Genomic DNA, 12,296 nt, shown 5'->3' with positions numbered 1-12,296 from the left:
CCAACTACACAATGCCTGCTTACTTTCTTTTTCCAATGTGTCACATGCCTTTGGAAATTTTTTGGATGTTTCATCCTGTTGCCTTTGGAAATTTTTTGGATGTTTCATCCTGGTGCAACTCTGGTCTGCAACACAATTATTTCAATTTCTCACGGGACTTTGATGTGTCTTTCGTTCTTCCCGAAACATTCATCACAGTATTGAAAATATTATCGAAAAAATTCTTTTCAATATGCATCATGTTCAAATTATGTCTAATGAGCAGATCCTTCCAATATGGCAATTCCTAGAATATGCTCCTTTTTCTCCAACCACATTTGCACATCTTGACAATTTCTTTATTTAATTCATCAGAACCAATTTCAGTTACTAATACCAACCATAGCTTTCGATTTCCTCAATGATTTTCTCTCCTAACTTAATTTGTGGTTGATGTTTTGTCATCTCCTGATTCTTTGTGAAAGATTTTTATTTCTTCTAAAAGGATGGTCATGAGATAAAAACTTACGATGGTTATCAAACCAAGATGTCTTTCCACTTCGAGGTGATGTAAATGCATCACACTCGTCCATGCAATGTGGACATGCCAACTTTCCAGCCGTGCTCCATCCTGACAACATTGAGTATGCGGGAAAATCACTAATTGTCCATAAGGCCGCGTGCAATCTAAAATTGGTTTTACTTGCAATATCATAAGTCTCTACCCCTATACTCCATAGGTCCTTAAGCTCAGCAATCAAAGGTTGCAAAAAGACATCTATCTTCTCTTTCGGGTTTTTTGGACCTGGTACAAGCACAGTAAGAAACATATATTGGTCTTTCATGCACATCCAAGGGGGTAAGTTATATGGCATTAATATGACTGGCCATGAAGAATATTGCTTTCCTGATTGACCAAATGGTTGGAATCCATCGGCTGAAAGTCCCAACCTCACATTACGTGATTCCATTGCAAAAGAAGGATATTTCTCATATAAGTGGTTCCATGCAACAGAGTCAGATGGATGACACTGCATCTCCTCCATGCACATGTTCATGATGCCACCTCATGTGTTTGGCTGTTGCAGTAGATGCATACAACCGCTGCAGTCTTGGAGTTAATGGAAAGTAATACATAATTTTCAAAGATATATCTTTTTTATTCTTCCCTATTCCACGCTTTTGCTGTATATAATGAGGGTGACCGCACATCTTACATTCAGTTAGTTCAATATCATCTTTCCAAAAAATCATGCAATTGTTAATGCAACAATCCATCTTTTCCACTGGAAAACCTAAAACCTTAACTAATTTCTTTGTATTGTAAAAACTGTCGGTCATTATGTTATCGGTTGGTAGAAACTCTGATATCAACTGACATAAATCATCATAACATCGTTCCAAGAAATGGTGCTCTGCCTTGATGTTCAATAGTCTCGCAACAGATGAAAATTGGGAATGACCAGAAGGAATACCCTTCCAAACTTCTCTTTCAAAGGCCTTTAGCATTTCATATAATTTTTTTGCAGTGGGTGTTGGTATCTCATCAACATCTGAATGATGAAGGGCATTCATCGCATCGTGAATCATTGACTGCATTGCATTGTCATTTGGTGGGTCTTCTTGAGCAATGGGAACTGAAGAGGGGAGAATGGAATGTCCAATCGGATCGGTAAAATAAGGCTCCCCATGAACATACCAATTGTAATAATTTGGAATAAAACCATACTTTCCTAGATGTACTTTAACAGTATCCTCATCGTGAAAAGTAGTATTTCTGCATTTACGTTGAGTACAAGGACAACATAACTTGTCACCACTCATACATTCAGGATGACTTTTAGCAAAGTTCACAAAATCCTCAACCCCATTCATATATTCTTCTGTTATAAATCCATTATCTAACCTAGCATACATCCAAACTTTATTTGTATTCATTGTTGAAACAACCACTGTAACCTAACATATAAATTAAAATTCAAAAAATAAATTTATTGAAAAATAAGAATGGAATGAGGCATTCTAAAAAATCAAGCTATTTTATATTTCTATATCTTATATTATATTATATACTGAGATCATACAACAAGCTAATGTTATATTATATTATATAATTTATAGGACTCCATTTGGAATAAATATTATATATTTCTACATGTTATATTAAATTATATAATGAAATCATACAATAATGTAGGTCTTTTTAATTAGTAAATCAAATAATTCTAACTTGAAATCCACTTGTCAGTTTTAATTCAATAATAAATCAAATATGATTTGAGTTTTGAGAGAAAAAATAACTTAATGTAAAAGTTGTCTTATATAATCGTACATGGAAACATGGAATTGCATAATTGAAGATGAAGTCGTTTGGTTCAAGACTATGCTACAACAGGAAGATGTGGAAATATTGTAACTACATCTCAAATGGAAAACTAACAAAATATTGTATCAAAATTAGCGGCCGATATAATATATCGGTCTCCAATTAGAGACCTAAATATTGTCACGCCCCGAGTCCGAAGCATCGGTGACATCCGGCATTGTTTAACAATTAAATTGAAAACAATAAATCCTCGTATCAAATCAAACACATCTTTTTCATAAATAAAGTATTGTCTTACAATGACAATGGAATAAAATACATCAGAGTTTCAAATAGCGGAAACGAAAGAAAAGTAAAATCTTGAGTTCTGATCTTGATCTCCGGTTCACCAACCCCAGAAAGCATCTTGCTCTTCCTCATCCAGTTGCTCCTCATTTTTATCTGAAATTTGTAAGGGGTGAGTGTTTTGGGAAACACTCAGCAAGTGGGGGTCGATCGATTCCAAAGATACATATAGAACTTAGTTTTCTTAAAACGTTCTTTTAACAGACTTTCAAAACTTAATATTCTTAGCTTATCAGGACAGAGACAAATCGAATAAATGACAGAATTCATCAGATGATTCAGAACAATTCGGAAACCGATTACTCAATTCAGAACAGAATATATCAGAACAGACAAAACACTGTTACTCATCTCATTTACATGGTCAAATTGTCCCCAATATGTTAGTCCTATAAGGGGTGAGGCCAGAACACGGTTTTATACCCACCGATGGGGGCCAGAAAGAAATGGTTTTATTCCCACCATTGGGGGCCAAACAGAAATGGTTTTATACCCACCATTGGGGGCCAGACAGAATCACAATTCTCATCCCATTTCAAATTCGAATCGTAACAGTGCAACACATATTCATAGTTTACCAGACAGAACGTATCAGAGTTTTCAGATATCAGAGTTTCAGACGGATTCAGTGGAACCAAAGAATTTCGAACAACAAACAGAGCACATAATCGATCGAAATTTTAAAACAGAACATACTGAATTTTCGAAAAAAGGACACACATAAACGCATGTCATAACTTATATATTCAAGTTTTAAAATGCAAAAAGTATACGTAACAAAAGCCAACTTACAGTAATTTTGAAGGTAGGTTCGAAATTGCAAACTTTTGGCCCGAACTTGTCTCTCGAAAATTTGACAGCACTTCGACGGAACTTTTACAGATGACGTCTTTATTTCAGCAGCACTTCGACATCGTTCTTTAGCACCTGAACCGCACGAGTAGCACTTCCTTCTTGTTGAATTGGCCGAGAGGTTTTATGGTGGGGGAGAGGGAGCCGAATTTTAAGGCTTTTTGAGTGTGTTTTTCTATCAACCATAATGTCCTATTTATAGGTGATTTTTGGTCCTTTCATTCTCCTCATGGCCGATTTCTTGGTCCTCAAGATTTGAGTAATGGTGCTCATAATGTAGGTACAAAGTTTCATGCATGAAAATCCAAAATCCCATGCATTCTTCAAGTTCTAGATTAGTCATGAATGTGGCTCAAAATCTCATGCATTCCTTAAATGTCATCTTGATTTTCTAAAGGGTCATTTTCTGCATCATCAATAAGTCCTAGCCTCTTAGCTCCTCTCTTAGCTCCTTCATTGGTTATCTCAATGGTCATTTCTTGCATACTAAGTTTGTCCAAACCTTTAGCTCCTCTTTTATCTCTTTTTTTTTTTTTGGCCTTTTTAGGACAAGCATGATTGAGCTTCTTTGAGCTGAAAGATCGAGCTCATAAGCTAGGGGTTTTCTCCCCAAGAATGAATGAACTTCCTTAAGCTGAGGGTTTTAGCTTTTGAGCTGAGAGTTTCTTTTCCAAGAATCTTCGAGCTTCCTTGAGCTGAGGGTTTTAGCTTGTGAGCTGAGGGTTTCCTCTTCCGAGGAACGTACCCTCAATTCTCAAGGTTTTGCATTGCCTCGGCTTTTTTTTGAGCTACTTTCCGAGCTTTTTGAGGTGCTTTGCTTCGAAAAATCCGGGTTCTCACAAATATAAATTCGGTCTCCAATTTGTGAGTAGAATAAAAAATCTAGCTACAAAATTAATATTAAATCTGAAAATAAATTTAGCGACCGATATTAGTAATTTCGGTCTCAAATTAGAGACCACTTTCATATTTCTGTCTCAAATTAGCGACCGACATAATAATCGGTCTCAACTTTGAGACCTAAATATAAATTCGGTCTCCAATTTGTGCGTAGAATAAAAAATCGAGCAATAAAAATAATATTAAATTTGAAAATAATTGTAGCGACCGTTATTATTAATTGCGGTCTCAAATTAGAGACCGAAATTACTGTCGATCTCTAAGTCGGTTACAAATCTACGTTTCTTTTATAGTGATTGTTTCTCTGAGTGTTGCATAAGATTATTACTAAACTGGTTCTTAGGGTAGTAGTGACGACATTTGAGACGTCTGCTAATCGTTTTCTTAAAACGTGCTAAATTTTTTTTTCAAACCTCACATAGCGTTCGGCCGAATCATAAAATATTTTGGAACCATTTTAAAAGTAAAACAACTAACTATTTTATCAACCGAAAAACATTATTTGAAAAGTATAGCCCATACTATAACATCTCAAAAAGCACTCATAAATAAATCGTCGTAAAAATATCTTTAACATAACTTAAAATCATAAATCATAACTAGTGTGGAAAACTAGCGTCGGTCCTCGGGTTATGCATGTGCACCTTCAGTCCAGCAAAGTCAAACATCAAGACCTTCATTAACATTATTATCATAATCACCTGCATCAATCACACCTAGTGAGTCTAAAGACTCAACACATCATATTCTAGCTACCAAATAATACGTATAAAAATCACATACAACAGTAAGAATACTTGTACTTAAAATACCGTTTCATGAAGATGCATAAATTTCAAACATGAACCTTTTTGTAAACATTTTCATGATGCATAAACTTTAAAAACATTTTCATAATCTTTTTTCATAAACATTTTCATAAACATATTCATGTCATCCTCAACATATTCGTATTCATATTATCATCAACATATACGTATTTCTTTTTTTCTTTCGTTGAATTCAGATCGTTAATTGTGAATTTCGTGTTCATCTACGTCTACGTCTACGTGTTGGACGATGGATCCATCTACATGTAACCACAGTACTGGGCGGCGGGAGACACCAGCAACACTCTCACCGATCAACTGGGCCCTGGCCTTACGTACATGTCATCATATGCATCTACATATCTGTATCCAAGGAAACACGATCGTCGGGCTACCACTGGGACCATAACCCTCACGATATCTCCAACATATCATCGTATTGTCACAATTACTTCACTTCCTTCAATGTTTCATATTCTCATCACTTTATAAAATTTAAACATGCACATAACGTTTTTCTTTTAAACCAAGCATGCAACATGTCTTTTAAATGTCCATATTAGATCATAAAAATCCATAAACCTTTAAAATAAACGTTTTAAGATATAAAAAGTCATAAACGTTTTAAAATCAACATTTGAACATCATAAACATTTAAAATAAACATTTTGACATATTAAATTCATAAACATTAAAAATACATATTTTATCATATAAAAATTCATAAACATCCATAACCATTGAAAATAATCATATCAGTACATAAAACAGCATTCTGGGCACTGCCACCACGTTTACTAATTTCTAGGTGTAAAATGATCGTTTTACCCTTGGACGTAAAATTTCACGTTTTTGACATTTTATTAATTTCATTGACTCTAACATGTCCCAAATAATTATTTCATAATTTTATTTAGCTTAAATCGAGAAATTTTAATTTAATCTTTAAATAAGACGTATTACTGCGTTTTAATCCCGAATTAAACCAAACCTTAATATAAAATTTCCAAATTAAAAACTTAGACTTATAATAATTATTTAAGCTTAAATATAATTTTCCATAGTTTTATTCCGCATAAAAATAGGCATTTCAATTAATTCGTTAATTAACGTTTCATGCGGCGATTAAATCCCGGATAATTCCAAAACTCGTTATTTTGATCCCCAAACTTTAAACATAACATTTTTATGATTTATTCTACCCCTCCAAGTCATGAGTCACACCCGCGGACCCATGGATTCAATTTTTGTTCTTTAATTCTTGTTTTTGACACACTAACGAACCCACCGAGCCATCTTCCAGTTTACACGAGCCACGCCCGAGCCATTTCGATCCAAAACTTAGCAAACCCACCTAAAGACCCTACTGACCAAGCTCAGTCCAAAAACCCAGCCCTGGACCGCTCAAAAACTTGCTGGGACTCGTCCCATGTTTCTGCATGTGTGTGTGTTTGCTTCCTTGTATATCTAGGACTCCTAACCCAACTAGGACAGCCGAGCCACCACCGAGCCCACCTGACCCTAACCTTCCCTGGACCACGCCAGACCATACCCAGACCAACCCAAGCCCCTGGACGTGAGCAGCAAACCACTGAACCAGTGGCAGCATCCTCGCGCGTACATGCTATCCATGCTTCATCGTGTTCCTACTCGACCAGCAACCAACCAGGCCGCACCAGCCCCTGCCCAAACCCTTGTGCACCCTCTTAGGACCCTAAGGACCTAACCTAGCCCAGCCCCAAAGCCCCTGGCCGAGTCACAGACCCTACACAAGTTGCTGCACATCTGCGCGGCTTCCTAGGCATGCTCTCGGGTGTAGTCCTAGCTTGCTAGGACTCCTCTGCTACTACTTAAATAATAATTCACCCAAGTGTAGGTTGTCTGCAAGTAATATATTTCGTAAGTACGAGATCGATCCTCAGAGATGTTATTTTGAGTTTAAATTTCTTAATTTATAGATTACCAAATGCAAGAATGAAGTTTACAAATTATAAATTTTGTCAAGGCTTGAGGATTTATTCTTGGTTTATGTAATATTGTTTAACTAAAAGTAAAACAAAAGAAACCACCATAAATAATGGTTCCAAGAAAATTAAACACACACATAATATAATATAGTTCCCACTATAGAAAATACCGAATTAACCGATATTTTATATATGGTACCTATGATTATAATTATAACTATATAAATAAATAATTGCAAAAAGTAAATGTTAAATTAAATCATTATATTTCATTTAGAACAACCGGCAGAGCCACGCTATTGCCTAAATGAAATATATTGATTTAATAAGTTAGTTGCGGTAAAGTAAAAGTTAGTTGCGATAAAGTAAATGTTAGTTGCGGAAAAGTAAAAGTTAGTTGCGATAAAGTAAATGTTAGATTGTTAGATGTTAGTATTAAATCATCATATTTCATTTAGAACAACCGGCAGAGCCACGCTATCGTCTAAATGAAATATTATGATATTATTATATATAAATATATATATATATATATAATAATAAGTGATGAAATATTTATTGTATCAAAATTAAACAACAAATCAAGATAACCACTTTAATGGTATCAAGCATTTGATGTAAATTGATAACAACAAATAATTCATTTTTATATCTACAATAAAAATAAGTTAGCTAAATGAAAAGAAATAAAGAAAGAATATACAAAATATAAACAATCTTACTTCACCAAGAATGCATCATCTTCACCTTGACATAATAGATTTAGCTTGCTATAAGCTTACTTTTGATCAACACTAAAATATCACTCATAGTTGAGAACATGAAAGAAAATATATTGGAACTTAGAACTTTGATACACACTCACACTATATTTTACAATGAGATAGAATGATTCTCAAGCTAGCACAAGGCCTCTATTTATTGGCCAAATGAGAGAAAGGGTCAAAATTTTTATTAATGCCATGTAGTTGCAATAGTATTCTTTGTCTCCTCCAAGTTCAATTCCATGTCCCTTCTTTCAATGTTTTGTTCCACGACTTTAATCATCGAATTTGACTCTGCTCAAAACGGTAAACATGTGGGGAATTGTCTGTAGATGAATTTGGCCACTTGGTTCACCTCATTTGGTTAAATATTGAAATAGTTATGATTTTTTTACTATATGCTGGTCAGAGTAAAAGTAAATTTGTCCTTCTTTTGATATTTGCACAATTTGATCATCTTAATGAACTTTTTAGGCAATCATGTCTTCTGCAAAGTTGTAGATAATTTCTCAAAGATTCCAAACATGTTTGAGTCAACTCCATTTGAATTTTCTAGCTTGAGTTATCATTATTTTACCAACACGTAGAAAACCTGAAAATAAAACATATTTAGTAAGACAATTAAATATAAACAAATAATACTAAAATAACATAATTTTATAATTTTAATGAAACTTAAATTTTAAAATACAGGTTTTAACATATAATAAATTATTAATTTTAAGTTTCATCATCCTCCCCAGCCTTTTATCTCGAGTCCTAGCGTGGCTAAAACTCTTTCCTTGACCCCTAACGAACCATAGCTAGCCCTAGTCCCAGCCCTAAGAAAGCCAAGTCCCATAACCCATGAAATTGAGCCCTTGACACACACACAACCCACTTTCTGTTTCAGCTTCTGTTATTCCATTGCACAACGTTTTTGGTTGATTTTTATGACTTTAAAACTTGTGTAAATCATCCTTAATCATATCCTAGCCATGACAGCCCTTTTAGCAGCCATATAAACATGTTTTTGAATCCAATATCAAGGGTTAAACACAAGCATATGCATAGTTACGAAAATTGTGAATTGTGTGACTTATTTTCATGCAATTTCATAAACAATTATGTAATATGGTGCGATGATGAGTAAAAGGAGAATATGGCGTGCCTTTGCGTTATTAACGCACGAATATTCGATGGCGATGCGAAGAACGACGATGCGGAGAATAGGCTGAAATTTCCTTGATGCTTCGACTTTCTCCTCTTAAAACTTGGTGTGTGTGTGTCGTGAATCATGGGGAGAGAATTGCTGAAAGTGACGTGTAAAAGTGAGGGTTTGGGGTGGGTGGGTTAATTGCATATTATATACTAATTAATTTCTTAATTAAGTTTAAGCCCATTAAGCCCCCAAATTAGGCTCACTAGTGCTTGATTAGGAATTAATTAAAATATTATAATATTTTTGTTTAAATAAATTTGTGATTTTATTAGCCGGGTTGCCAAAAAGTTCGTATTTTTGTAGAAAAATCGACCCTGATAAAAATTACGTCCATGTGTATAAAATCACCTCAAAATTCCTTATTTTCAAAAATATGAAAAACCATCAATCATATTTTAAACGATTAAAAATAATTATTTAATAAAAATATTTTCTATTTTTCAGCCCTCGGTCTCCGTTCCTCGATCGCAACTCGAATAACTTTTAAAAATATATTTTAATGAAACCATGTAGAAAAATATATTTTAAACATGTCAATATGCACAATATAATTAATTAATGCAATTAAAACAATTAATTAAAATACACAAAGAATTTAATAATTGCATGCATGTGGTTCACGTGGACCTTTAAATTTTCGGGACTTTACAAGATTAGTTAGTGATCTTTATTAATTTTGAGTTAATGCCTCGCCAGATAGTACAATTTCGTGGAACTTAAGGATAAAAAAATCTCAAATGGTCCAAGACAACATTTATTACATTAAATAAATTAATTAATGCGATTTTAATTACTTATGAGTAATTGTGTAGTTGGGTCTTTCTTCACAACTACGTGTATAGCTAGATAGGTGCTTAAAAATATGTTCGAAAATTTTATCATCATCGGCTGAACTATGTATGCATAAGTATGTTGCCACAAGCCCCTGATTTGCTAGCTTGAATGGCTCTTGACAACGATTTTTGGAGCTCAATTCCTCTATGCCCTTCCTCCACTCCATCGATATCTTCTACCACCGAACAGAAATCTTGTGTATCATTCGTTTTCTTGCACCATTTTCCGGCCACGACTCTGTCCGTACCTCGATTCAGGACTTGCTCGTCTATTTCTCGCAGCAGACGATCATTTTCTTCGAATGCACCACCGAACATTGCTATGTTTGTATCATGATAGGTGTTGTGCTTGTTGTAGTCATCATCATCCTTCTTCACGATCACGGTTGTGTTTCGAAACTCGGGTGTGTTGCAGAGTATAGTGTGGAAGTATGATTCAAGTGGATATGCCACATTGTTGAAGTACATAAGCAACTTTCTTGGAAGATTGTCCCATCCATTCACACAATGCTCCATCAAACTTCTGCTTAGAATCATCCACCTTGAACCTGCACCACCCACCATTCAACATACATACATGCATATGAATCTTACTCAAATTGTGTAAGTGATCCGTTTAACCAACCTCCAAATACGCGGAAAGCATCCGGTTTTTCTCTACTTTCTGCGGCATAGAAAAGGGGCTCCTTTCTTGCGAGGTACAGACTAGGGTCGATGGCAATCTCACTCAAATTTTGCTTCCTGCTACATCCACAATTGGGTTCTTCTTAGCAGACTGGATTCTAATTCAATTGTTGCATCTATCGTACCATGAAAAATCGAGAAAATGATTCAAGAAATGGTGGGTTGTGCTTACTTCTTGAGCTGGAAGGTGTCATTTGTATAACCAACAAAATTTATATCCCTAGGCAGCGATGTAAAAGCATAGAGGATATCTGCACAAAGATGTACAAACAGGACTATAATCACCTAGTATACGTATATTTAGGTGTCGAATTTTTTATTAAGATGCTGGAATTTTCAGAATCTTGTAAAAATGTGTACGAATAACTGCCAATACAATTACTATTATTTTTACTTGAAAACCTGAAAGATGCAAAAATATTGGGTACCATCCTGTGTAAGAAGCGGATAATCCGAAATGCTTAATGGAATGAACCAATCCCAATCTGTACTGATTTTGAGAAGCACCGCGGCGGCGTGGAGCACAGCAGCAAGCCCTGAGGCTCCCATTTGGTTGACAGCATAAGTTTTACCAACAACATCGACATTATCGAACTCTTGAAAAATGGCCTGAGAATGGATCAGAAGGGCCAACTCCATCCTTTCCTTGCGCGATGAAGACGAGTCAAAATACAAAAGGTACTGATTTCTCGGATGATATATTGATTGTAGCAGCCTCAACATCCTCTTGTTCTCTTTCCCTCGGGTGCCTAGAATCAAATAAGCCAAGATTGGTGGGGACTTAGTCGACCCTTTCGAAGCCATACTCGTCCTCCTCCTCGCAAGTGGACGATGATCATAATCTGTAGTGTCTGAAAAGTTGGGTGTATTCGAGCGTTGAGACAATAGTAGTAGGAGAAGGAGAAGCATCAGAGCAACCGCAATGCTCAGAAGCCATAGACGATCACGAGGTCGCGGGACAAGGTTCATTGGATAACATATACCTAATACACTATGTGCTAAGATAAAGCTCAAGAATTTGATGTTTGATCATAAATGCGAAAGATCATATCAAAGTAGATTGTTAGACTACCTAACTGAAGCTAATGGTTTGAAGAAATCTAAACTTGACATTAGAGCAATCATAGAATTGAAAGAGAGTATGTTCCATTCAAAGAAAGACCAAGAAAATCCATTGTGACGGCCGCCCTTGTATTATTTAAAATTAAAGAAGACTATAATGTTTAGATGGGAACGAAACATGGTGTGTCGCCTTCTAATTCACTTTGCGGGCATCTTTTTGTCATCAATCGTATGTTTTGCTATGTAGCAAACCACCAATGCATCTCACCCTTGTTTTATAGTCATACAAGAGTACTATGTACTTAATTGGTTAACAATTTTTTTGGAAAACATATTTTCTAGAATATTGCTTTAAAATGTAATATAAAGAATTTAATATATTTTTGATATTATTTCCTTAAGTAATATTTTTGTAAAACATTTTGGATAGTATAAACGTATTGACTTCATGATATCGTAACACACATGCACTTATAATATACAGTAGTTTCTTCATGAATAAAAATACTAAAATTTGTTATAAACGAGAATAATAAAAGAATAGAGATATGGGTGGAGAGAATAATTTAATGCT

At 34.9% G+C, this 12,296-nt stretch overlaps 2 protein-coding genes across 3 annotated transcripts; both read right to left on the bottom strand.

Moving 5' to 3' along the window:
* Positions 1–996: 996 nt before the first annotated feature.
* LOC142538729 (uncharacterized) lies at positions 997–1,917 on the bottom strand. The gene has a single exon (XM_075644026.1). It carries the CDS (start codon positions 1,915–1,917, stop codon positions 997–999), a length of 921 nt encoding a protein of 306 aa, XP_075500141.1.
* A 7,956-nt stretch (positions 1,918–9,873) lies between these two features.
* LOC142539139 (beta-glucuronosyltransferase GlcAT14A-like) lies at positions 9,874–11,907 on the bottom strand. Of its 2 annotated transcripts, none has more exons than XM_075644418.1 (4): positions 11,089–11,907; positions 10,833–10,911; positions 10,602–10,720; positions 9,874–10,524 (listed from the first exon to the last, which is right to left on the bottom strand). In XM_075644418.1, the coding sequence occupies exons 1-4, from the start codon at positions 11,627–11,629 to the stop codon at positions 10,037–10,039; spliced, it is 1,227 nt and encodes a 408-aa protein (XP_075500533.1). In that variant the 5' UTR covers positions 11,630–11,907; the 3' UTR covers positions 9,874–10,036. The 2 variants fall into 2 exon arrangements, with proteins under 2 accessions (XP_075500533.1, XP_075500534.1); XM_075644419.1 differs by having other exon boundaries at positions 10,602–10,717; positions 11,089–11,905.
* Positions 11,908–12,296: the final 389 nt, after the last annotated feature.

This window comes from Primulina tabacum, chromosome 3 (assembly GCF_025594145.1).
Source record: "Primulina tabacum isolate GXHZ01 chromosome 3, ASM2559414v2, whole genome shotgun sequence".
In the NCBI taxonomy this organism is placed as follows: Eukaryota; Viridiplantae; Streptophyta; class Magnoliopsida; order Lamiales; family Gesneriaceae; genus Primulina; species Primulina tabacum.
Note: the sequence above shows the minus strand (reverse complement) of the source record. Positions and strands in the feature narration are given on the sequence as shown.